General features: G+C 39.2%; 1 protein-coding gene across 1 annotated transcript in view; it reads right to left on the reverse strand.

Moving 5' to 3' along the window:
• Window positions 1–25,563, reverse strand: part of LOC138618399 (piezo-type mechanosensitive ion channel component 2) — a 34,157-nt gene that overhangs the window by 609 nt on the left and 7,985 nt on the right. Inside the window, exons 13-56 of the mRNA XM_069694138.1 lie at window positions 21,799–22,065; window positions 21,152–21,260; window positions 20,834–20,955; window positions 20,513–20,572; window positions 19,507–19,655; window positions 19,179–19,343; window positions 18,732–18,773; window positions 18,378–18,410; window positions 18,189–18,301; window positions 17,376–17,551; window positions 16,980–17,156; window positions 16,425–16,589; window positions 15,743–15,943; window positions 15,448–15,652; window positions 14,982–15,083; window positions 14,374–14,539; window positions 12,978–13,221; window positions 12,781–12,877; window positions 12,416–12,575; window positions 11,378–11,467; window positions 11,159–11,247; window positions 10,738–10,803; window positions 10,312–10,424; window positions 10,013–10,133; window positions 9,707–9,772; window positions 9,333–9,499; window positions 8,461–8,660; window positions 8,248–8,313; window positions 7,905–7,917; window positions 7,251–7,525; window positions 6,845–7,103; window positions 5,824–6,012; window positions 5,476–5,683; window positions 5,209–5,341; window positions 4,863–5,010; window positions 4,533–4,747; window positions 3,774–3,932; window positions 3,494–3,641; window positions 3,052–3,240; window positions 2,551–2,643; window positions 1,787–1,956; window positions 1,178–1,294; window positions 611–690; window positions 171–393 (exon numbers count right to left, since the gene is read on the reverse strand). Of these exons, the coding sequence (XP_069550239.1) occupies window positions 171–393; window positions 611–690; window positions 1,178–1,294; window positions 1,787–1,956; window positions 2,551–2,643; window positions 3,052–3,240; window positions 3,494–3,641; window positions 3,774–3,932; window positions 4,533–4,747; window positions 4,863–5,010; window positions 5,209–5,341; window positions 5,476–5,683; window positions 5,824–6,012; window positions 6,845–7,103; window positions 7,251–7,525; window positions 7,905–7,917; window positions 8,248–8,313; window positions 8,461–8,660; window positions 9,333–9,499; window positions 9,707–9,772; window positions 10,013–10,133; window positions 10,312–10,424; window positions 10,738–10,803; window positions 11,159–11,247; window positions 11,378–11,467; window positions 12,416–12,575; window positions 12,781–12,877; window positions 12,978–13,221; window positions 14,374–14,539; window positions 14,982–15,083; window positions 15,448–15,652; window positions 15,743–15,943; window positions 16,425–16,589; window positions 16,980–17,156; window positions 17,376–17,551; window positions 18,189–18,301; window positions 18,378–18,410; window positions 18,732–18,773; window positions 19,179–19,343; window positions 19,507–19,655; window positions 20,513–20,572; window positions 20,834–20,955; window positions 21,152–21,260; window positions 21,799–22,065 (6,350 nt within the window). The remainder of the gene's footprint in view (window positions 1–170; window positions 394–610; window positions 691–1,177; window positions 1,295–1,786; window positions 1,957–2,550; window positions 2,644–3,051; window positions 3,241–3,493; window positions 3,642–3,773; window positions 3,933–4,532; window positions 4,748–4,862; window positions 5,011–5,208; window positions 5,342–5,475; window positions 5,684–5,823; window positions 6,013–6,844; window positions 7,104–7,250; window positions 7,526–7,904; window positions 7,918–8,247; window positions 8,314–8,460; window positions 8,661–9,332; window positions 9,500–9,706; window positions 9,773–10,012; window positions 10,134–10,311; window positions 10,425–10,737; window positions 10,804–11,158; window positions 11,248–11,377; window positions 11,468–12,415; window positions 12,576–12,780; window positions 12,878–12,977; window positions 13,222–14,373; window positions 14,540–14,981; window positions 15,084–15,447; window positions 15,653–15,742; window positions 15,944–16,424; window positions 16,590–16,979; window positions 17,157–17,375; window positions 17,552–18,188; window positions 18,302–18,377; window positions 18,411–18,731; window positions 18,774–19,178; window positions 19,344–19,506; window positions 19,656–20,512; window positions 20,573–20,833; window positions 20,956–21,151; window positions 21,261–21,798; window positions 22,066–25,563) is intronic.

Raw genomic sequence — 25,563 nt, forward strand, 5'->3', positions numbered from 1 at the left:
GTTTTACAGTTGAATGTTTAAAATCTAAAGTTTGGCCACTGCAAACCACAGTAGTGAACGACAGCATGCACACCAGTCTGAACACTTTTCACTGTACTTGCGGGTAGTGTTTAAATGACACACTCATGAGAAGAATGATTTCCTCACAAAGTGCAGGTCTTGTCACCTACCCGTGTCCAGCCAGGAAGCCCAGACTGGCGGGGCTGACTTTATCACTGATCACCACGATCTCGATGCTGTGACACTTGTGCTCGAAGGTGAGAACTGGCGAGCACTCCTCCACCACCCACCACTGGCCTGCCTCATCATCTGACGTCCCGTTGACCTGCTGAAGTTTGATTGACATGGGCCTGAAGAAAGCTAGCGCCTGGAGGTCTGGGCGGTCCGACCACTCTGAGGGAAGACATGCTGCGGTTAAATCAGAGTGTTTTACACAGTAATGAGAGGAAAAGGGCCGATCACTTTGATCAGCTGATCATTTCTACATCCCAGAACTCACTGAAGCCTTTAAACAAAGATGGATTCCTTTGGATATTATAAGTAAAATACAGTTAAATAGAAAAATAATCTACAATACGGTCGATGTACAGTATAACAAACAGTAACTAACCTACACTCATCCTGGTTGCCATTTTGGACTCTGGTCCTTTGCGACCCCTGAGGAACTTTGGCAGCAGAGAATGAATGATCCTGCAGGACAGAAAAGGTTTGTTCAACACCATTTATTAAAAAATTTTTTAGGGGGGAGACTATGTCTGTGTATCCTCACATTAAGTTTTATATTCCTTTTCAATAAAATGTCTTTCCCTGTGATCTATGGTAAAGGTCTGAGCTGTATTAGGATATAATACAAGACAAGGTTCATTTAGTAGAAAACCACTGAATGTGACCAGTGCAGGTCGGTGCAGTTACAACACTTTGACCTTTCTGTGCTGTAATAGTAACACATGTTTCATAGAAGCACCGTAGGTTGAAATAGTTACAGTACAGCTAGACAAATCAATAGCGGCATAAATGCAGCCGAAGATCGAGCCATAACTGCTTCACCCAGCATAGCCAGACAGATGAGCTGCAGCTGGGCTCACAACAATTTGTGTATACATGAGTTGATCTTAACTGAAGCCCTTTCTAGCACGTTTGTTTATATATATATATATATATATCGACTGACACTCACACAGGCTTGCTGCTGTTGCCTTTCAGCATTTGGACGATCGCTTCCCTCAAGGCCTTGTCCTCAAACTTCACCGTGTGTTCTCCCACCGTCTCTGCATTCATCGATATGGACGCGTTCCTGAGGAGAGAAGGAGGGAGCATGTCACATGCGCCGAAGTTTGTTCAGTGCAGTGTGCTTCGATGCAAAGAGCTGCCAAATGATTTCAAAATGCAGTTACTGAACAGAGATTCATATAAAGATTATTGACAAAAATAAACTTTGTTTCTGTGGCAACAGTGACGAGGATTGTATAGTAGGAGCAGGATTACTACATATCTGAAACTCCATGAGATGAGTGTGACAGTATTATACACATATACACACATTCATACACAGTATGTGGACTCCATGTACAACTGTTCATATCCGTTCACACATTAACTATTTATCTGTATCTTTATGAGTAAAAGTACTTTGAAGAAAATTAGTTTTCCTTTCTTTGGTTCGACAAATTGATCAAAACACAAAGCAGAATAAAAAAGAAGAGAAGAACCTGTTCTGGGAATTTGTATGTTAAATACACGCGCGCGCGTGCACACACACGCACGCACGCACACAGTTCAGACTGACCTGAGCAGCGTCCAGCGTAAAGTCATGTATATGTAAGAGGAGTTGCTGAGCTCCTGTATCATGGCCGTTCGACTGGCCGGGCTGATGCTCCACAGCAGACTGGCATCACTCTTGATCTTAGCAACAACAATGTCATCCGCTACATAGTTCATTATGAACTGCATGGCAGACTGGAAGAGAGAAAGAGAGAGTATAGGATGATATATCCTCACTAAATGCACTGCAGTGTTCTAAAGAGACACTTAACATGTTTGATATTAGGGCAGTTATGACTCCACAAGTCATGAGATAACTAACAATATTTCTGTCAGCAAACTTGTGTTCATATATCATGGAGGTGATATGAAATGCACATCTTAATGAGTTAAAGTGGTCCAAATCAGATCTGTGTAAGACATCTGGATAATTTATATTGTTTATACTTGCAAGTATACTGTACATACTTAAATATTATATTCATTTCATTGTAATAATCTTTAACTTAATTTGTTGTAAGAAAGTATAGAAAATCACATTTTGGCAAAAGGCCAATTGTATCTTTGGACATTAAGTAGGCCAAGCAGTTTTCTGCTGAGTTGTGCTGGTAGCGGTTGGTAGTGAATAAGAGGTGCTCCTCCTTGTGGTCATAGCCAGGATTATGATTAAGACAGTTATTTTTATGATAAATCTGTGGTTCTTTTTAAAGATTGATGAGCAGTTGAATTAAATATTTGTCTCAGATCTAGATGATTTTGTTGTTTTTACAGTAAAATAAAGTGTCTCACTGGATGAGTCGCATAAACTTTGGTGAGTCTGTTGAATCCAGCTTCTGTGTATGGAACCAAGTTCTGCTCTTGGGCACTCATGCTGAACAGAGGCTGTGAACACACACAAAGAAACACTGGAGAATAAATACATATAACTCCTCACGATAAAACATCCATTGCAGAAACAGATGCTGACCTGAACGCAGTTAGGAAAAATGTCACTAAACCATGGTACTACTGAAATAAAGTGGCTGCTTTATTTTCTGGTTGGGGACAAAATAAAACGTGTTTGTTGTGTTAAATGATGAACATGACGAACGCAGGACAGGACATCACATCTGCATTCTTTTATCGTTTGTAAGTTTATACTATGCTGTTTCACTTTAGAAAGAAGCCTGCATTTTTATATTAATATTAGCAACCAGCTAGCTTCAGTGTTTTAGCATGCAGGCACACAAACACTAAAAGTTGAAATATCAAAGTTAACACAAAGTGTGTTGTACTTTTATCCGCCCTGACCTCGTATCCTGCGATGCTGAGCTGGATGGAGACGTCCACTGGCTGATTGGTCACTCCGGCTGCTGACTGGACCAATGACATGAAGAGGAGCGGGAACCAGATGATGCTGATGAGAGCAAAGATGATGAATCCTCCCAGCCCATATTTCACTACCTTCTTCTTCTTCTGTCCTGGAAGGTGGGGGTATTTCTGGAAGAATTACAAATAAATTACTGGATTTCTCACTGCCACTAAGTCAAAATTTGTTTTTTCTTTTGCCAATAAATCCCCTCGAACTATATATATATAACAATCACAAATGCCCATCCAGAGCAATGCCTTCAAAGTGTGAATCACATCTGACCAAAACATATACAAATATATTTAATATAAAACTTGTTTAAGAACCTTTTTTTTTTTTTTTATCATTGTAAGTTAATGCACCTTAAATGCTCTCACTCACTTTCTCCGACTCCCTCCAGCACTTGAGGATAAATATGTTGGCATAGATATCTTCAACACAGATCCAGCTGGAGAGAGACAGAGTGGTGTCGGTCCAAACCCAATCCATCACCGCCCTCAGCTCTGTCAGGAAGGGAACCATCCGGAAACTGCAAAACAGGAGCGGAACCATCAGGACCCGTTTTCATTTTCTATTTTCTATAAGGTACCGTAAAAAACACAAAACATTTATTCACATTTATGTTGGAGATCATTATTAAATGCAGTAATAGTTTTTGTACCCTTGGAAAAGGAAGAGGTTCAGGTAGTTGTAGTTCTTAGTGAGGAAGTTGCCCAGGATGCGGTTCGGGTAGCCACATTTGATCTGGTACGCCGACAGGCCGAAGTAGATGCACTTTACAAAGTACCACAGCTGAGCAATTGGGTTGTTGTTGAACCTCCTGCAGCCAACCGAGACACATCAGATATCAAACTTTGCTGCTCACTCTCGTGATGTATATCGGTTTTTACACAAACTTTTTTCATATGAAGAGATACTGAAGTCAGAAAAATTCTAATTCTACAAAAAGACATTTCAATACCTGGAATAAAAAATTGGAGGTTGGGGAGGTTTCGTTTTTAATATATTTCAGAACAGGCTCGATTCGTTTACTCTCCTTAAACTTAATGGAAGATGATGGAGAAGGTATGAGGATGAAGCCAAACACACTCCAATGTTTGACAATGAAGGAAAATGTCATAAAACTAATTGATTTTTACCCAACGTGGTCTTTCTTTTACTTTGTTACTTTTAGAAATATTTTTTCATAAAGCTTTTCTTTTACAGCAAGGATCTAAGAGTATTTTTAAATATTTGTGAACTCATGTCATCAGATTTTGAACAATGGTAATTAGAAATGTTCTGTTTTGAGTTGTTTTAAAAAAAAAAAAATCATCATATCATGATAGTTTTAACAAAATGAATGAATGAATGAACACAAATTAATTCAACAGTTGCAAACAAATGAGACGGATATTAAATTTAGCTGATGAACCCTAACCTCTCTGTGACTCCGGGGAGAATGAAGAACATCCAGAAGTGTATGCCGAACACCAGCACCACCTGGAAAACACACTTTCCCAGCAGAGACTTCTTCAGATACAGAGCCCGGTCCACTATCATGGTCCCGAACTGCATGAGCAGCATGACCAGAAAGGCCTCTGGAACCTGGTCTTCCGACAGAGACTCTGTGATGTCGGTGACTGCAGAATATTTCTACGGAGAGACAAAATATCATCCTCACTGTGTCACATTGTACATAACAGGAATTTAAAGAGTGAATGCATGTTGTATTAAGTTATATTTATATGTATTTAGAGTCTTGGTTTACCCCAAATGCCCAGTATCCATATATAGTCACAATAAAGTTGACTACATCGATGAGAAACATGAGGGCGTAGACGTCACACACAGGACTGTAGTCTGGGTGGATGATGTCATAGAAAAACTGCCTTATAGGTAAGTAGATGTGAAGGGCACTGCAGGAAAAGATGAGACGACAGCGTCAGAATCACACAGAGTAGATGTGCACTTGTAGAGCAGTATGTGCACGCTTATTAACAAACCACACACTTAACATTTTATTAGGAACCAAAAGCTAAAATAAAATACAAAACCAGCAGTCCGCAGCTCCTTTTTGCCGCTTTGTATCGGAACCAGAAAAGAAAACAACTCACACTTCTATGATGGCAGCTTTGGCTTGCAGCATCCTCTCGCCGATCTGCTGTCTGATCCTCTGCTTCCTGGTCAGCGGAGCCTTGTGTCGCTGATGCCTCTTTTTCTTGCTGTGCTGCCTCTTAGATTTGAACTCTCCAGTACAAAGAAAAAAAAACGTTCACTGGATACATTTTAGCCACATCAGGTGATAAAGACATCTGGCAACTATCAGCAAAACAAGAACAAAAGCTAAACAGCAAGAAAAGATTAAAGATCTGTATATTCACCATCAGATTCTGCAGACTCGCCTCTTCTTTGTCTGCAGAAGATGGAGGTGGTGGAGGGCTGGAAGGGGAGGAACTTCAGCCGACGGGGAGCTTTCTCTCTGTTGCCCATTTTATCACCTCCCATCATCTTCTTCTTGTCCACTTTCTTCTTCATCTTCTTGAAGAAATCCGGCATCTCAACCTCCTTGTTGTCCCACAGCCCGTGGCACTGAAAAGTTATGGACACAGACAGTATGTTAAAAAACATTCTGCATGGCAACAGTGCTGACATCTCCTATGAGATACATAGTGGCGAATGGGTATATTTGAAAGCGCAGGTACATTACAGTGGTACTTTTTCATGATTACCTTGAGAATTGATCGGTGGAAGAACAGAGCTAGCAGCTGAATGAGGTCAAAGAGGACATAACCGTCCTTCTTCTCCACCCCAATGATGTTGGGCAGAGCGAAGGGCCGCTCGGCGTTGATGCCGCGGTAGGCAGAGGTGGTCCAGGGGAAGAAACCAAACTGGAAAAAGTACTTCACCACAACAGTCAGCTGAGACAAACAGAGGAGAGACGGTTGAAATAACATGCTTTGCCAGGTGAAACATGGAGTATTTATCACAATTTAAGGGTAACTTAAGTCCTTACAGGGTTACTTGGTTCTATTATTTTATCTATGCAGAATGTTTATGATCCACCACTATTACATGAACTTGAACCATGTAAATTTCAGTCATAAAATCTCAGGCAAACCTTTAGTACACACCGGTTCCTTTAAAAGATCATTAATCAAAAAAACAACATTGTCATCTGTGTTTTTTAACAACGACTAATAAACATGTAGTTTGATTTAGAAACATCTTAGATTAGATGCCTTTTTGTGACCTTTTGATGTTGTAAGCAGCGACCAAATCAACAACAACAAATTTTCATATTTACTGTGAGAAAGAAGAAAAAAATGACCTTTTTGACAGTTTCACTATATATTCAGAACAAGAATTAAATGCAAATCAATAAATCAACTTAAATAAAAGGGTTTTTTCTGACAATATTGAGTTGCTATGTCTTTCACCAGGTTGCCACTTGATTGATGCAGCATCACTTAAATATGAGGACAAGAACTGCCAAATATTTGTATAAGATATGCAGAATGGTCAACAGTCTATTAGTATTATGGTAAATAAAAATAACCCCTTGTTTAATTTGGATTTTGTTTGGCACTGTTTAAACCGAGCAAAAGATGAATTAATTATTCATAAAACATAAAACCAAAACTGATTGAAGCCCTGATGTCCATTTGTTCTGAAATGAACACCAACACCACAATGAAACCACCAAAATGAAAATGTGATTTTAAGCACACCACATGAAGCTGCAGTAACTACCTCTGTGTAGATGATAGCTGTCATCCAGAAGCGTTTGGTTGGCCGGGGCACGGACAGCATGGCCCACAGAAATATGAGGATGGGCAGGATGAGCGAGAGGAACGAGGCCGACACAATGTGGTTGAGGATGATGACAAAGTAGCACAGCATCTCCGACTTGGACACCATGGTGTTGTAGAGGGCAAACAGCAGCTTCAGCGGCCTCGGCAACGTCACGAAAAACTTATCGGACTCGGAGATCTCGTCATTTTCAAACATACTTTAGAAGAGGATGGAGGGAGAAGGAAAAAAACAAGAGAGAGAGAGCTGGACAAGTCATGATGTGATGTTGCAAATGTGATGTGATGTCTCTGTCTTGCAATACATAAATAATTGCTCAAATAGTCTGTTCCTTGTGTTTACTAACTTGTTGAGCAGCAGCTCACTGGCAGTGAGGTTCCTCGTTTCCTGACTCAGCGGTCTGGGAGACTCTGTGAGGTCGAAACTTTTCTCTCCATCACTCTCCCTGAGATCCAGCGAGGTGCATTCTGGGTATTTAGTGCATTCACTCTCGTCTCTATGCTCTGGTTCCTCATCCAGCTCATCTGTCTCCATCTCAGGATCCTCATCTGGTCCTTCCCTCTCCTCTTCCTCCTGTTCATGCTCACATTTCCTCTCACCCTCTGTGTCCCTCTCATCATCCTCCTCCAGTTCAGGGTTGTCTTTTTGAGGCACATCTTCATCACGGCTTTTAAAGAAAAGGTTAAAGTTAGAGATACTTTAACTTTGAGAATCAACCGGTATGTGTTTCAGTGACAGGCAGTGACATGTTGTGTGAAGAAAGTAATTATAGAAACAAATGAAAGCAAACAAAAATGCAAAAGCAACTAAAATGACGTAGGAATGCACATTAAGATCAATAAATTTTTTTTTTTTTTAAAGATTGCAAAACAGCTGCAAACATTCAAAACGAGACAATGGTTTCCATTTCAGGATATAAATGTCCCTCAGAGGATGATGTCAACCAATCCTGAGAAAGAGTACTGCACAAGCATGCACACAATTATCAATCTATTTAAACAAGTCCACTGAAGCTGTGACCTTTAGCTTTTATTATTAAAACATATACTAAAATGTTTTTCTGTTTTTCTCGTCAGGATGCAGCAAAGAAGCAACTTAATCTGAATGCAAAACTGAACATTTAAATGTCATTATATATACTGCAATAATTTGGGAGGTGGTGTTTCTTAGTTTGAGATTATTTTTTATTGAGATCGTAGTTAAAACTGGGGTTGCACTGGACTAAAAGGTGTTTTTAATACCCTCTTCTACTTCACCTTGGTGAAAGTTCAACAGTGTCAAAGGAGGTCAGGTCGACATTGGCCTCTTTCAGGAGCCTTCGTCTGAGCAGACCGGCGGCAGACGGAGGCTCGTCCAGCTCTTCCTGCGTCGGCTGCCGGGAACCCAGCATGGTCTCATCTGTCATACAGCTAACGGTCAGCAGGAGGGAGAGAGCAGGTGAGAAGTTCGAAGACATTTAAGTGTGACTGCTGCACATACAGATGAAGAAGTACAGCAGAAGGAGTGATGAAAATGAAAACACAGCGGACTAATTTCCTCAGTGTCCAGTAACCCACCTGGAAATGCTGCTGCCCCAGGACACTTTGGAGGCTTGGTTCTTCAGCTTGGCATAGGCCTGGCATGAGGAGGGGAAGGAGGGGGGGGAGGGCGGGGTAGGCAGGGACTCATCGAGGTCGTCCTGAGATGACTGTGTGTTCTGACGGGACATCCAGTTTTCATAAAACTGCTTGACGCTCTCCTGACTCACCTCTTTGCCCTGCAGAACGAGATGAAGAAACAGAATGTTAAAAACACCCGAAGAAGCAGAAGCAGCATAGTCAAAGAAACTGAAGCCATGGCGGACTGTAAACAGTACTTCCTGTGGGAAGTAGACACTGTAATATATATTTGTGTCTGGGTTTCATCTGATCTATGAATCATTTATCACTACCAGTTTGAAATGCTGCCTGATATTGGCAGAATTATATTAATATTTTTCATTAATGTTTTTTTGGCGTACATGTACATGTATTACCACTAATAAAATACATTAAAGGAATGGGTACTGGTACAGGACGAGATTATCTGTATTTTAACACATTATATAGATCCTGCAGTTTTTTTAGTAACGTACACCAGACACTGTTGTTTCTACAGATTTGGGTCATTTTCTGAGGCAGAATCCTTCAGGGCCATTTTCTGTGTTGCATTTAACTGTGAAATCTTCAATGCACATTGTTAATTTCACATTGTGGAACAACCAAATATGTATTTTAATCTTTGACAATGAAACTGATCACTGACATACATTTGGTAATAAAATATATAAAAGTACAAACATAAAAATGTTTATTGAATATATTTGTCTGTCTAAAATATTGTGCTGAAGTGTTAAAGGTGTTTTTTTTTTTTTAATTACAGGTCTCAGGTTTATTTCCCTTAATTTCACCTTCTTCATCTGCTGGTTGAGTAATGCTCGCTCAAAGCACAGCACTTTGGAAATGTTCAGGTTTTCTTTACAGAAGGAGTTCAGACCCTCCGTCAAGTCTTCAAGAAGAGACTGAACAAACACCCAGCTGAACTTTAAGGTGCTGATGATGCGCTGGAAGATGTTTTCTGGAGGGAGAGGACAAGTAAATAGGTGCAGTCAGTTATAGTCAGTTATAGTGAAGGTTTTCACTGCACTTGATTTGCCATTTCTTGGTTTCTAGTATACATTGAAACAAATGACAAGAAGAAGGTTGTTCAGAAGTACATGTCTCTTTTCTCTGAGGGTTTTTTTTGTGAAAAAGCTCCAATGGTTCTTTGTGTGTGTGTGTTTACCTTTTTCCTCTTCCTCCACAGTGCTTTCATCCAGTTCATCCTCACTAGAGTCTGCTCTATCAATACCTGCAAAAGAGGTTTCATCATTAAATCTCTCGTGCTCCATGATTCTGACAAAATTTGGTGAACACGAAGGCACCAAACAAAAAGATTTCCACTGATCCTAACAGCACTAACTGATGCTGCTGCTTTTTTGAGACAACCTTTTCCAAACAGCCTTTCCTATAACTTATATGTGCATGATTACTCACTACAGAGTGGGATTAGATGATGTTCCACAGTGAATATCACATGCTGTTTTCTCACCCTGCTGTTCCTGCAGCTCTCTCTTTGCCCTCTTCTTCTCCTCTTTCTTTATTTTCTTCTTCTCTTTCTTCACATCCTTCAGAGCTGTTTTAGAGCTGGTGGTCCAGGCATTGTAGGCCAGCTGGGACAGCAAAAACACACACATACACATGTTTCAACAAACATATTTGTGCAGCTATAAAAAAAAAAATCTTTGTTCTCTTTTCAAGGAGGAACTATTATCCCTAAGCCTACATAAAATATCTGCATGTATCTCTTTCATTTGTTAGTTTTGCTTCAGGTCTTACTCCGGCTCTCACCTGGAAAGCAGATTTCTTCTTCGGTGGTTCCTCCTCCTCTTTCTTCTCTGTGACTTCCTCCTCTTCATCTTCGCTGTCGCTCTCAAACAGGTGGTAGCCACAATTGTTTTCCACTGTGTCATAAAGAGCAGTGTCAAAACTACATCACTTTGTGTTCTGCTGAGCCTCTGAGCAAAGCATCTGTTACAAAGCTGCTTCAGTACTGCAGGTCAGCAGCCACAAACACAGGGCTATATTTGCTGCGAGTGTTTTATTATACAACCCAGATTATCTGTCTGACAGGAAGGACTGATGAAAGAAAAGAAATAAATGTCATATTTAAATGTTAGGATATAGCATTGTCAGTCTTTCCATTCAACTGCTTTATTTATTTGTTTGACCATTTGTCCGCCACTGTGTTGTACATTGTATAAGGTTGCTGCTCACCTCCAGGCTTAGACACCCAGGGCTTCCACCATTTCCCTGCATCTCTCTTTGCCTTTTCATCATCATCTGGAAAACACAATTCATTCTGTTTATCTATTGCTGATATTTAGTGACTTTCCTCCTTTGTTGGAGTAAAGTCCCATTGCCTCCAGCACATCCCCAGTGCATCATGAAAACACACCTATGAAATATACATTTATATATAGCCAAAATCTGTACAGACAGAAATGAAGGACTGGGACTTTAATACTTACCATGAGCTTTTTTTTAAAATTATTTTAATTTAAAATAATGATCTTTCGTGAAGGCATTTAATAACAACATCAGACTTTGTGCTATTTATGTTTTCATGAATAGTGACTGTGAATGCCTGCTCATGCTTTGCTTGCTAACATTATAAACAGAAAAAAGATTGTGTTACCCAGTGTCACCTCCTCCTGAACAGCAGGAGGTCCGGCTGTGTCTGCTGGTGCAGGTCGACTCTTCTGTTTAGATTTGATCTTCTCCATCCTATAAAAAGAGTAGAAAGAAGTTGATTACTGTCTTCATGAGAAGGTAAATGGGAACTATAGAGAGACAGAAGTCTGTTAGTCATCACTGTAAACTGGATACATTACTTGTTTTACAGTATGTGTCTTACTGTTTCTTCAGTGTCTCTACAGATTTCTTCTCCATTTCCAGTCTGGCAGCTACTTCCTTCTTCACTCTGGCCTCAAACAGCTCAGCGCCCCTTGGAGATAGAGAGAGGCAGGGACACATACATTTAAATGTTCATATTTTATCCCAGCTGCTTATGTTTGTACTCGTCTTTCTGTCTGGTGTTCGGTAAAAGTTCACAGTTTCTGTATCATAAACAAAATGTGCTGTGTTGAGTGTAAACTGCCTTCAAGGAAACAACAGAGAAGCTGAGAAGAGAAGCTGAAGCAGCTACAAAGAGTACGTTCCCATCATCCTGATATGACACTTACACGTCGATAAATCACAATACATCAAAAAACTTATTTGGTAGCAATCATGAGGAAAATAGAAACAACGTTTAGTTGGTACACTTCCAATTCATTATTTACAACTAATTTCAAGCATAACCTAGAGTCTTTCATTCAATTCACAGACGGTCAGCTGAAAAAACTAAAATATCAAAACATTAAGTCTCCAATAATAATTGTAATACATATTTGGGTTTAAATGGAGCTTCTCTTTCTACAAAAATAAAAAATTTCTAAACAATTATAATCAAATTACTTTTCTATTTGCAGGAAACTTATTGGAAATTATGAGGATATTATGAATATTATCAATTACCCATGAAATAGCTAAAACAAAAACTTGAGTAGACAGATGTGAGTACAGTTTTATCCCCCAAAAAGTTTGACTCTTTTGTCTGTAATGTTACTTTGGTTTTCTTTTATTAAAGATTATAGATACGTTAGATTGGGTTTAACAAAATTCAAGTTTCAAGTTATCAAACATTTACTGTTGTAAGGTTCTTTTTACGGGCTTTACAATATGAACTGCCTTGAGATAACTTGTGTTGTGATTTGGGGCAACACAAGTAAATTCAAATTGAATTGAATTATTGCTCCTTGTCATTTTGTGTTCACTGGCCTTGTTTGTAATTGATTCCCTATTGTTGTTTTAAATTATGTTATGAACCTAAACAGGAAGCTGGAGAACAGACCTGGAGGCCAGTGTCTTAGAGGACTTCAGTTCAGACACCACATAGAGGAAGTAGTAGCTGAGGAAGACCCTCCTCTGTGCCAGGAGGACAGTGAAACAGATCGCATCCCAGACGATGCCGGCCTCGCCCTCAGGCAGCTCACACTCATCGTCAGGATCCGCTGAAACACACACACAATAGAAAGAAATTTTTAATCGTAAATTTCAGTGACTTTGATACAACTATTAGGGGACATAAACAGAAGATCTTCGGTGGGATATTGGTTTAAAGTTGTTCTATATACTACAAGTGTTGCCCTAACCCTAACACACACCACACACACACTGTACACAAACACGAGAGGCAGTAATCGTCGATACACTTACGGAGGTGGTAGCCTTTGATGGTGCAGAACATGCTGAAGGCCTGAATCAACCAGCAGCTGCTCTTCAGCAGGCTGTCCAGGTACGCACAAGCACCAAGCTGCAGGAAAGCCAGACAGAGGTTACAATCACCAGCATAGAGCTAGAAAATAAACATGTGCATATCTTAAATTATTCTGAACTTCCATGTGGTAACTTACAGACAACAGGTTCTTCATAGCGATCACAAAGCAGGTGTACCCGATGAGCCAGTCCCACAGCCGCAGGATGTACCTGACCGGCTGCATCAGCACGCTGCCTCCAAACAACATGAAGTAGAAACAGGCCACCAGGTAGCCGAGACAGAAGATATTGATCCGTGTAGTGCCGGTGATGAAGATGAGGCAGAGCACCAGCCAGAAGAAATAGCTGAAAACAAACACCTTCACCATGTCGAGGTAGCACCTGAGGACAAAACAGAGACGGACATCTTCCCCTTTGAAAAAAAAAAATACTTTAGAAGAAAAAACACATGCAGTCAGAAGAAATGAAAACAGAAAAAGTAATTTCCTGCATTAATGTGAGAAATATGTCCAGACCGCAGATTTACAGCTTCCATTAATTATTCAGATGACTTTATCTTTATCTACAGAAAAACAAAGAGGTTCAGGTTTTTGAGGAGAAAAAGAAAATACTACTAAATGCTGTTACAAAGTAGCTGCTCAGCATTTATTTTATATTTTACCAATGAAACACAAACTTTATAAATGTTGAAAATAGTTTCGCTGAACTTGAAATGACAAGAGACCTCTCATTTCAGAGAAGAGTATCAATCACCTCATCTCTTGCCAAGAAAAGAAACAAACATATTTCTCAAAATGACAAACTATACCTTCAACAGCAAGTTTCACAAATCCAATGCAATTCAAGTTAAAAATCTTAAAACAAATGACAAATAATAGATCATATAAACTTCTATCAGCCACACCGAGTCAAATGACTAATTAGTTCATCATCTATCGTCATCTTTTCAGCACAGTATATGCTTGCTAGATTACTGTTTATTCATTATTACAATAAGCAACCAGATCCCTTTGATCAATGAGGTAAAACTTTGCATGAATATGACTAATGTGCCTCATGCCTAATGACCATGTGTAAAACATCTGTTTTGTTTGAATTTTATTTTTGTGGTAGAACATATTCTGACGGAAAGACAGCAAATGGGAAAAGTCATCACAGGAAGAACCTTACAATAAGTAAGGCTCATGAAAATGTCAATGAGTGCTTATCCAGCAATTTCAGTTTACCAGAACAGCTTTTATGAGTTTCATAATTCACATACGTTGTTATTTAACTCATCGCCTTTAATGCTCCTGAAATGACCACAAATCAGCGTGATGGACTCCCAACTCTCCACCTGCAGCGTAAGCTACAGAGCAGGAAGCTGTTTGAAGTGATTAAGTGCCAGATAGTTAGATCCTGCTCTGATCTAAAAATGTAGATGTTAAAGATATACATATACCTATTTTTCTCCGTAGAGTAAATGAAAAATTGGAATCGACATCAAGCCCAATATAAGCCCGACACATAATGTAAATGGTTCATATTTCTGACCTGCAGTGGAGAAAGTTGTCAACAGGTATGAACTGGTTGAAGGAGCACGGATCCAAACTGCGGCTTATCTCAACGTTGTCTCCAGCCAGCAGTCGCACCACAGCTCGGTTCTCCTCCTCAAACACATGCCACTGCAGAGACGAGCAGAGCAACAGGAGGTGGTCATCTGCAGAGAGCAGGACAGAGACGGGAGTCAAAAGAAGTGGATCGTACATGAGGAGAGGAGAGGGGAAGGGAAGGGAAGGGAAGGGAAGGGAAGGGAAGGGAAGGGAAGGGAAGGGAAGGGAAGGGAAGGGAAGGGAAGGGAAGGGAAGGGAAGGGAAGGGAAGGGAAGGGAAGGGAAGGGAAGGGAAGGGAAGGGAAGGGAAGGGAAGGGAAGGGAAGAAGGAGGAGTTTTTCCTTCTCTCTGTTGGAGGTTTTTCTCCCTTAAAGAGGAGTTTTTCCCCCTCCTAGTTTATGTGGGAATTGTTGAATTGTTGGGTTTCTCTGTATAATATTGCAAAGTCTTGCTGTAAGGACTTTAATGTGTTAAGTGCCATGAAATAACCTGTGTTGTGATTTGGCGCTATATAAATAAAATTGAATTGAATTGAAATGAATAAACTCACAGAAAATGAATGAAGGATTGGGTGTCATGGCGAAGTCAGGCAGGTAAAACCACTTGATAACATTGGAGGTCAAAGGCTGAAGTGCGGTTCTCCAGGGATAATCTGCCAAGGAAATACAATAGAGCAGCAAAGAATGACACTTTTATACTTTTTGTTTTGTATTGTTGTTGAATTTGAAATTTTTCATGTTTTTCATGCTTTTCGAATGTTTTTGAACCATTTTTTTTTTTTAAATTAAATCTCTTATTAATCTATGCTTGTATAATACTGCAGTCTATTCTTCATTGAAATTTCTATTTCTATTTATAATTCTTCATTCGTTTTTCAAAGCAGACCTCTTGCTATCTAAAAAGTTACCAGTGACCATACCAAACACCAGGTGTTCAGAAAAAAAGACACTTTTCAGGAGCTGGATAGACATGACAGCATATTTATACAAAATTACCAGACCTTCAAAGTTTCCTACCAACACAGAAAGCCGGAGGGATGCCGATGCAGAGCAGATACTGCAGCACCATAAGCCCCGCTGTGAAGCAGCAATATTTAGGCCATACTTCTCCAATAGCCTTTCTGCGCCGCCGTGATAGCACAGCTAATAAGGCGCAAGAATGGAGCAGAGCGTAGAAATCCATCCTCTGACCAATCACATTGACTGCCACGATTAAACTGATCTAAGAAGAAAGGATTCCATTTTAGAGGATGAGATACATGCAGATATACATAAACTTGTAGAGACAAACACTTGAGCCTCTTGAAATTACCTCGAGTCCAAACTTGTAGAAAAAGAAGTTGATGAAGTACTTGATGCAGGGCAAGATGCCGTGATCCAGGTGTTGCCTCGTGATGCCCTTGAAGATGATGCTGAAGGGCGGAGCCTTCAGGCTGTTATGGAGATGGAAGTAGAGTTGGTGACGATGGACTGTCGCCTCGAACACCAGGAGCCCCAGCACCATCAGATGGTTCTACAACACAGAACACAAAACTGAACTGAGGCACGATCCAAAGGTGGGATATGTTTTAAGAACTTTGGGAAATATTTTGTATTAAAAGTGTTAGGTTTCCCAAGACTTTCTGAAGTATGATGTATGTTTATATGAAAATATTAAAGTTAATATGATATTTAAGTAAATATTGATATTAATCTCATTCAATCTTTTGATGAACTCCATGTGTGTCAATTTCATTTCAACAACTTTAAGGTCTGAATTTCCTGAATTTGAACCATAAGCCTTTAATTGAGCTTCATAACAGTGAATCAATTATTATAAAAATATTAAAAGCATCTGCAACCGCACTTTTATGTAAAAAAAAATTGGAGAGTGTGTTAGAACCTAAACATGGTTGCCTGTACTTGATAATATAATTTACTGTAATGCAAAAAAGCAAAGTAAAGAAATGTCAAAGTGTTTTCCAGAAACCAGATACTGGCATGTGGCACCGCACCCTCAGACAGGGGAGGATCCTGCCCTCACACTTGAGCAGAGCTCCACACCAGTAGACGGGGTCAACAGGCTCGATGTAGAGAATGGACCTTCTGAGCAGCTCCACCATGTTTCCCCTCAGCTCCGCTCCATCATCCAGGCCCGAGCTGTTGGAGGGTAGCAAGCCCTGAAATCCCAAAAAATAAACGAGCGTGAGCAGGAAGTAAAAAGTCGTCATCAAAGCACGCGTAAATATGAAAGAAACATGGTCCACACGACTGAAGTTTGTATTTTTTTTGTGCGAAGACAAGCTCCAAGACAACAAATGACACCACAGACAAGTTGAAATCTGTGTGATACCACCGTGTACAAGACAAGGTCAAAACCTATTATGTGGCTGCAACATGTATGAAATGCAAAAGGGTTTATTATTTGAAATGAGAGCTTTTCAGATTCAGATTCAGATTTGTAGGGCTGGACTCGTCGGTCGAGCCAAACAGAAGCAGAAAAAAACAAACATGTTACATACAACACACAAACACACACATGCAGACAAATTTACACTAATTGAACTCACAGCAGTGCAGTTGGAGGAATAATCAAGAGGTTTGATGACTTTGAGCTGATAAAACATCTTGCACACCACCATGACACAGGCCCACACAGCAGAGATGCTGGATGCCAAAGGTCGTATCCGTGGGAACGGCAGTGCAAAAACCCACAGGACCAGGAAGAGCAAGTTCATAAGTGAAACCTGTAAAGATGGAAATCATGTATTTTCCTCTAAAATACACAAATGCATGTACTGTATCCATCAACAATGTGAATACATCAGTGAAAGCTGTAAATGAAGAGACCATTATTAAAACAATTGAATCAGCACCAAGTAAATCAATATCAGTGGGTTGTTCTTTCTTTTTTTTACAATTTGTACCGCACCTACACATTTTCATTCACAGATCCAACATCCCACCTCTTGCAGTGACACCCAGATGATGCCGGAGGACACTATTTTGAGGCTGTGGAGCTCCAGCAGCGTCCAGCTCAGCTCCTGCAGCCTGTGAAGCGCTAACAGGACGTGAATGAGCAGCAGACTCGCCCGGTCCACAATCATAACCCACTTGTCCTCCCGACTGCCTTGCAAAGTTTCTGTAGAGAAAGACACAGTGAGGAAAGGACATCAGGAATCATTTTAATATTATATCACTGCTGCAGCTTTCGCTCAAACAGCAAATACAAATCTTTTTAACACAAAAACCAATGTTTGCATTTTAGACGTCATTCAGATTTAAAGGTTCATTAAGCAGGATTTAGGCGGATATATTGGTAGAAATGAAATATAATATTCATACTTATATATTCATTAGTGTATAATCATGTTGTCACACTGTCATGTTTCTACAGTAGCCCAGAAGGGACACACCAAACACTGGCCCTAGGGAGGGTCTTCTTTGTTTTTACCAGAAGGCCACCTTCAATTCTCCGACACGCTTCGAAGGGCAGTGTGAGGTGGGTACGTTCATTTGGGTGTAATCAACAACTTCACCACTGCATGCCATTAAATCCTGCACACTGCTCCTTTAAAGTATTTAGAAACTGCCAGAAAGGTAAACCTTCAAAGGTAAAATAGCAAAGTTCCACTGAAAACTTATGACTGGTCCTCATAGAGAAGCAATACTTCATATGCCAGTCTATGAAAAACATGTTTTTAAGAAAGTCCGTTGTTATATTATGCCATATAAATTAATTTCCAAACAAAAGAGGAAATGAGAACCATTTCATTTACCGTCCCCTGTTGTTTCCTCCTGCTCATCGGGTCCTTTCTCTGAAGACGTTTGCAGTCTGATGCTGTCCAGAGTCGCCTGACTTTTCCCATGTCCCATCTGCTCCTTCATGAGCCTGCCGGACCACAGAGAGCATTCTTCATTTCAAGGAAATCTCACTCAGAGAATCAAGAGTTGAACAAGAGTCTTACCTTTTCTGAAGCTGTTCAATGTTTTCTTTAACGCTGCAAATTAAATGTGAATGTCAAAGATTACGGTCACAGACAGTTAATAACAGTTTTATCATAACCTGACTAATTCATAAATGGTGAACTTTTTTTTTTTATACACTACACAAGCAGGAGCTATTGTTGTCACAGAAAATGTACTGTATATCCTCCACATGAGGAAAATCTCTTTCTGGTTCAAACACTCATTATATCTGCAGGCAATAACTGAACTGTGAAAAGATACCATTTAATGAAAGAGGTCTTTACATAAAGCATCAGGCAGTCTGAAACGTGAGTGCAACAAGATGTTTGTGAAGGAATAAAAAAATCTCTTACGTGTCAGATATCACATTGATTGAACTCTTGAGCTCCTCCTCTCTGGATGAAGAGATGGACAGATTAGACAAACACAAACGGAGATATGTGACACATTTAGGGGTCAACCAGGACTTAAAAAGTGCATACAGACACCACTGAATGAGGATGGAAGTACTATAAATAATGAATTAATTTCATTTCAATGTATTAATTTAGATATTTTATTTATTGTTTTGAGTGTAATATAAAATCAGTAAAATGTCCTACAATCACATAGATCATTTTGCCACTTTGACTGTTTAGTAGTGACCAGATCTGTTTCTTAGTGTAATTTTTTTTAGGAGCTTCTGCATTTTTTTGGGAGTCACTTTCAACATAATCATGATCATATTATCGTATTTATATAAAGTGACAGTATCTTTATCTTTGTAGGATCTCTGTCTGCAGACATTCTTGCTGTCTCACCTGGAAGTCTCTCTGATAGGGACGTTGTCCAGGTCAGTGAGAGTCAGGAAGTCGGAGTTGAAGTAATGCAGCTGGAGGATACAAGCCAATAGGAACGCAGCAGGAAGCAGAATACGTGCAAACAGCTCCACTGTGTCAAAGCGCTCCAAACCCAGGTCACGAAGGCTGGAGGATCAGACACACAAAACAATTTAATAACTCCATGTAAAAATAAAAGATCAGGGCTGCTATAAAGTCACATGATGCAAAGAATCTTCCTGCTTCATGCAAAAAAATATCAATTAAATAATTAACAATTCACAAACTTAGGCCGGTATACGAGACTCACCCCTCTTCCGACATGCCCAAGATCTGCCTGAACAGCCCAGACACACTTCTGAACTGGTACATGTAGATGGCTATCAACACCACCATGGAGTAACCGACCACCACCGCCCAGAATGTCTTTAGGATGCGACGCCACACGTTATAACGGACCTGAGAGGAGACAAAACATACAATACATACAGTACATACACTATCTCTGCAGCTACAAATGTTAACAGATGTTGGCCTCAAGAAATTTTCACTTAAGTGTAACTTAATTAAATGTTTTCATATGTAATAACTGATGGTGTCAGGGTTACTCAATAAAACTCAGCTCATGAGTTTGACCTCCTGCAAAGAGACACTGTAAAACACTGCAGTTAAATATTTTTAACATCACAAATGTCTGTGTTGCCTTTCTTCCTTCAAACATGTGGTATGTAAAACACCAGAGTGTTGCTGATGTTGTCCAAATAGACAAATGATGATGTCCATTAGGCTTTCCTGTAAGTGCCTACTGTTTTTCTATAAGGTCAGCAGAAACATAATATGGGGAAGAGAAACCAGGCAAAAAGCATAAAAAAAACCCATCTGTGTATGTGCTTATTAGTGATAATCAATACCTTTAATTGAAAAATAGTATGGATGAGCAGTGTGTATCCAGAGTTTATTCAAGAAATTCAGAACATTTTATGCACAAACACCACCTGGATGAGTCACTGACGGCTCAACACATTGCAGTGTAAGATGAACCTGAAATTATAGCTGCATTGTGTGTTATGCAACAAGATTTTAACTATAAAAGTGGATTTCCTTTGCACTTACTGACCCATGCAATTTCACATTTTACACAATATCACGTTTCCATCTTTCATCTACTCTATAATAAATGTATACATAAGAGTCCATTTTCACACCAAGAAGTGACATAACTACATGAGAGGCAGCCTTAGTCTATATCAGTCTAAGGAGACATGCAGAGAAAATGTTGCACGTCTGCTACCATACAGATTATTAAAATTACTAACCTGGTAAAGAACTACACAGAAGAGGAAGAGGGCAATGTAGAGGATTTTGTAGACAACCACCTAAGTGAGTAAAGCATAATTCAGTAAATTTAAACAGAAACAAATATAAACAGTTACTTTTAAATTGCTCGACATGCAAACAATCTGCAATACCAGGTGTTATTCTTTTTTCTACCAAGCATCTACCAAAATATATTGTATAGTAACTTATAAGAGTAAGGGAATATATCAACACAAACATAATAAATATCTGCTCTCCTTGTTCAATTGGACAACATCTAACTTGTGTCATGCTGAATTTTGAAGTCTGTCGTCAGATACCTTTCCAGAGAAGCTGACCACAAAGAACATGGAGCAGCAGAAGAGGATCCAGTATTTCACCAGCATCCCTTTTACACCTGAGATCAGCATCGCTACCAGAGGGGACGGCTGGTTGTCCTCCGCTGATATGGAGGAAACAAGGTGAGGAAAGACAGGATATGTAGAGACAGAAGGAGAGAAGGAGAAAGCTTTCATTCTTTGAAGAGGACTACATTGAACTTGGTTCATGAGTGCACAGGTTTTACATTCTCTAAAATAAATGTTATTGTCTAACACAGAAGCAATGATTTTTAGAAAAGCAATTAAAATAAAAATTACGTGTCACAACTTTGACTTCATCTAGAGATTCTTCCTTCATGCTCTGCTCCTCCTGTCTCTCCTTTAGCTGCTGACGAAACATCAGCCAGAAGCTGAAGCTGTAGAAGACCTGCGGTGCACACAGTGTATCATGAGCACAAAATAATGTGTGTATGAACAGTTTTACTTCAAGTTTATAATAAACTTTTGCATCAAAGAGTGAGGAGTCAGGGTCAGATATTTCTCTACACAAATCAGAATATGACAATAAAAACTACACAAAGCCATTTATCCCTTTCTCTCAACATGGCATTGAGATGACAATAAAACTAATCTCATCAACACACATCTGAACAGTCGTGAAGCAGATTAACTGCGTGCAAAGTCTTAATAATTAGTAATTATGTTTTAGGTGCAAATGTGTGTTGTTACAAAGAAATAAGATTTGGATCTAATTTATCAGGTGCTTTAACATTATTACCATCCAGCCATCCTATTTCTTGTTTAGAACAACATTTACTATAAACAATAGCACAGAAACAATATGATGTAGTTGCTAAATCCAGCCTAAGCGGGGCTGTGTTGGGTTTTTTTTATGGCAAGAAAAGAAAAGGAACAAAATATGAATCATGTCAGTTCCTGTTCTTTGTTCTCCCAGGCTGCCTCACCTTTGCTCCCAGGTGGACGCAGGGCGCAGGGTGATAGCTATTCAGGTCGAAGTCCACAATCACCGCTGGGGGCAAACCTGGGTACAACTCGGATCGTTTCAGACGCAGGGCACTCAGGAAGCCCAGCACCACCAGGACGGTGCCGTAGATGGCGAGGAAAGGGGCAGATATCATGGCGTACCGCCGCCGGTCTCGCATTATCCAAATTATACAGGACCACACGAGCAGGGCGAAAGTCAGCCAGCTGTTGTAGGTGATACTCCACACCTGAAGACATATGTACTGTGTATGTAAATATACATCTTGGATACTGTGATATTATTGAAGCCAAACAGCTACTGTTCTTCCACTAGTCGGATTTTGTGCCAGTGATACCAGCTCGTGATGCCACGCTAATGTTGGTCACAGTTCTGCTAACCCAAAAGTGGTTGTTTTAGATACCCACAGGTAATAAGAGGGTTGAATAGTCGAAGAAAATGTTTCATCAACCCAACGACTGCCTAAAGTTAGATGTTGATTACAAAAAGTCATTCATCAATCAAAAAAGCCAAAAAATGATTTGGTGTCAGCTCCTAAAATGTTCTTAAAATTGTTTTGCGAGACAAACTGCACCTCCTTCCCCAATAGTTGAATATTACGGGACACGCTAAAAGCTTATTTAAGAGGACAAATAATATCGTATACAAAGGGTATTACAAATAAATGTATGGCAGAGATAAACGAGCTTAGAAGCAGATATTTTGAAATTGGAAAAGAAGTTTCAACAATTTGGGTCTAAGGAACTGTACCAATGGCTGATTAACAAAAAACTGAAATAAAATACATTACATACCTGTAAAGTTGAAAAAAGTATTTTAAGAACCGAACAAAAATATTATAAATTGGGAGAGAAGGCTCACAAAATTCTGTCTTGGCAATTGAGGACAGAGGAAAGCTCAAGGACAATTAATGCAATTCAAACTGAAACGGGTTCAATCTCATACAACGCAACAGAAATTAATGACACTTTCAAACAGTTTTATACAAATCTATATAGATCAGAATCGCCAGAGGATCTGACAAAGATTAATGAATTTCTGTCCACTATTGAATTGCCGAAACTTGGCAAACAGGCTTGGCCAATACTTGCCAAAATTAATATTTTTAATACTTTAGTTTAGAATGTTAATCAGACAATAATTTATGCAGAAATCTAAAACTGAGCTTAGTGTAGCTGTAGTATTAGATGGTGAAAAGGCCTTTGATAGGCTAGAGTGGCTGTATTTATTCAAAGTTTTGGGCAAATTTGGATTTGGCCACTTGTTTATCGATTGGGTGAAAACCCTTTACTATAAACCCAGAGCCAAAATGACTACGAATGGACTTATTTCAAAAGCATTTCCCTTGAGTAGGTTGAGTCGACAGGATATTAAATATCTGGGAATAATTATAGATAACGATCTTAAAAATTTGTACAGACTTAATTATCTCCCATTGCCGAGTAAAATTGAGGATGATTTGCTTTGATGAATCTAACCGTTACTCTAATTGGTCAAATAAAGTGTGTGAATGAATATCCTCCTGAGGTTGCGGTATTTTTTCCAGTCTATACCCGTTCCAATACCTCAAACCTTTTTTAAAACCCTCAACAAACACGTTAAGACAGTTTTTATGGAACTTTAAAATGTCTAGGGTGTCAATGGAAAAGTTAACATGGGATTATAGTGTGGAGGTTTTCGACTACCTAATTTAAAAAAATATTATATAGCAGCCCATATGCGATATATTTAATAATTTTTTGATGGTGATGTTGTGCTCTCTTGGGACTTCAAATTGGACTTCATCCTTTGAAAGAAGAAACTTCCAGTGATTTTATTTATGAATGGAACTCCAAAACCATATCCAACTGGATAGACAATCCTATTTGGAAACATTTTATAAAAATATGGTATGAAGTTCACAAAAATCTTGGACTGAATATGGGACTGTCACCAAAAACACCTCTAAGACAAAATTAACTTATACCCATGACTCTAAATAACAAGATTCTGGAGACTTTGCATCACAGAGGAATCCAGCATCTGGAAGATTGTTGTGAAAAAAAGACTTCTCATGTCTTTTGAACAATTGAATAGGAAGTATGACTTGTCCAGGAGAACTTTCTATTGCTATCTCCAGTTAAGATCTTTCTTGAGAACCAACCTGGGCCCTGCAATGACTCTACCTGTGTTAACTACTGTGGAAAAATTGCTTCATGAGGGAAATGTATTCAAATTTATTTCTAAAATGTACTCCATGTTGCTGAATGAGGGTCCAAAGCCAGGGTTACTTAAATCCAGGGTGAGATGGGAATCGGACTTAAATATAACAATTGATGAACAACTCTGGTCAGATTTATGTCAGAACAGCTTGTCAGCAACGGTTAATGCCTGATACGACTTGCTCATTATAATTTTCCTTATCAACTGTACCTCACCCCACAGAAGCTACATAAATCCAAACCTGAATTGTCATAAATGTGTTTCAGATGTGGTATAAAGGTCGGCTCCTTCCTACACTGTACCTGGCTTTGCACAAAGGTGAGGCCCTTCTGGCATAACTTTTGTAATATCCTGACTAAGATCACAGAGGTTACCTTTCCATTAGAGCCTGAGCTACATTTACTGGGAAATTTCACAACTCTCAACAGATCTTTAGAAGTCCCAAATTAAACTTGCAGAAATTGCTTTGTGTGGCCAGGAAATGTATAGCAATGACATGGAAATCTGATTCCCCTACTCTCATTGACAAATGGTCTGTGGAAATTAACAGTTGTATTCCTCTTGAAAAGGTTATATTTGGTCTCAAAAAAAGATATAATTTATTTCTGAAAATCTGGCAGCCTTATATGGAGTACATGGGTACAACACAAAGAGTACCATAGGACTGTAACTGTTTAGAGCTTTGAGCTACAATATGCACTGAGTCATTGCAGTATCTCTTTGTGCTGTGTCACTCTATGCACCCAACTTTTCTTCTTTTTTTTTTTTCGGATGGGGAAAATTATTTGTTTACTTGATTTATTTATTTACTTATTTAATGTATTTGTATATTTTTCTTTCTCAATTTGTGAGGTAATGTTTTGCAATGTTTAATGTTCTGTGTTCTTGAATTGTTAAAACATTTGAAAATAAAATGTTCAAATGTTTCCAGGCTAAAGTACAGCAAAATAAAACAGAAGCTGTGAGCAATACTCTGGTGGAGCCAGGCTAACAGAATAGTCACAAAAAAAAAAATATTTTAGAGCAGATCTGAATCATAGGGTGGATCTATGAAATGTTTTTTCAGCTTGCAATCCAGTCAGTAATCAATGACGCCACACACAATCCACATTCAAAGGAACCAGTAATCCTTTAGGATACACATCTAGTTGTTCAAGCTCAATACGTCAAGCAGTGGTTTTGGAGCACATGGGGAAAGTGTCTTCACTGGGGAGAACCGGAACCAGTAGAATTGTAACATCGCCAAAGTTGTAAATATATTCAGACCTTTATACAGTATTTAATACATTTATATATCATAGAAGATATGCCTTGGCAGAGGTCTGTGATCTCAGAGTGCCCTTATAGGTATAAATTAATTATTTTGGGCTTGGCACTGTTGTTCAAACTTTAGGCTCTGGGATGATGTGGACTTTTCATTATACTTGGTAAACTAAAAAGTAATTGACTAATAATTAAATAATAAAAAGACTCATAAATGTGTAAACAAATCAGCCCTACAGTGGTCTGCAGTACTCTATTATAA

This window comes from Brachyistius frenatus, unplaced genomic scaffold (genome assembly GCF_029030835.1).
Source record: "Brachyistius frenatus isolate BFR_SWC_R1_liver_20210118 unplaced genomic scaffold, ASM2903083v1 Contig_16, whole genome shotgun sequence".
In the NCBI taxonomy this organism is placed as follows: Eukaryota; Metazoa; Chordata; class Actinopteri; family Embiotocidae; genus Brachyistius; species Brachyistius frenatus.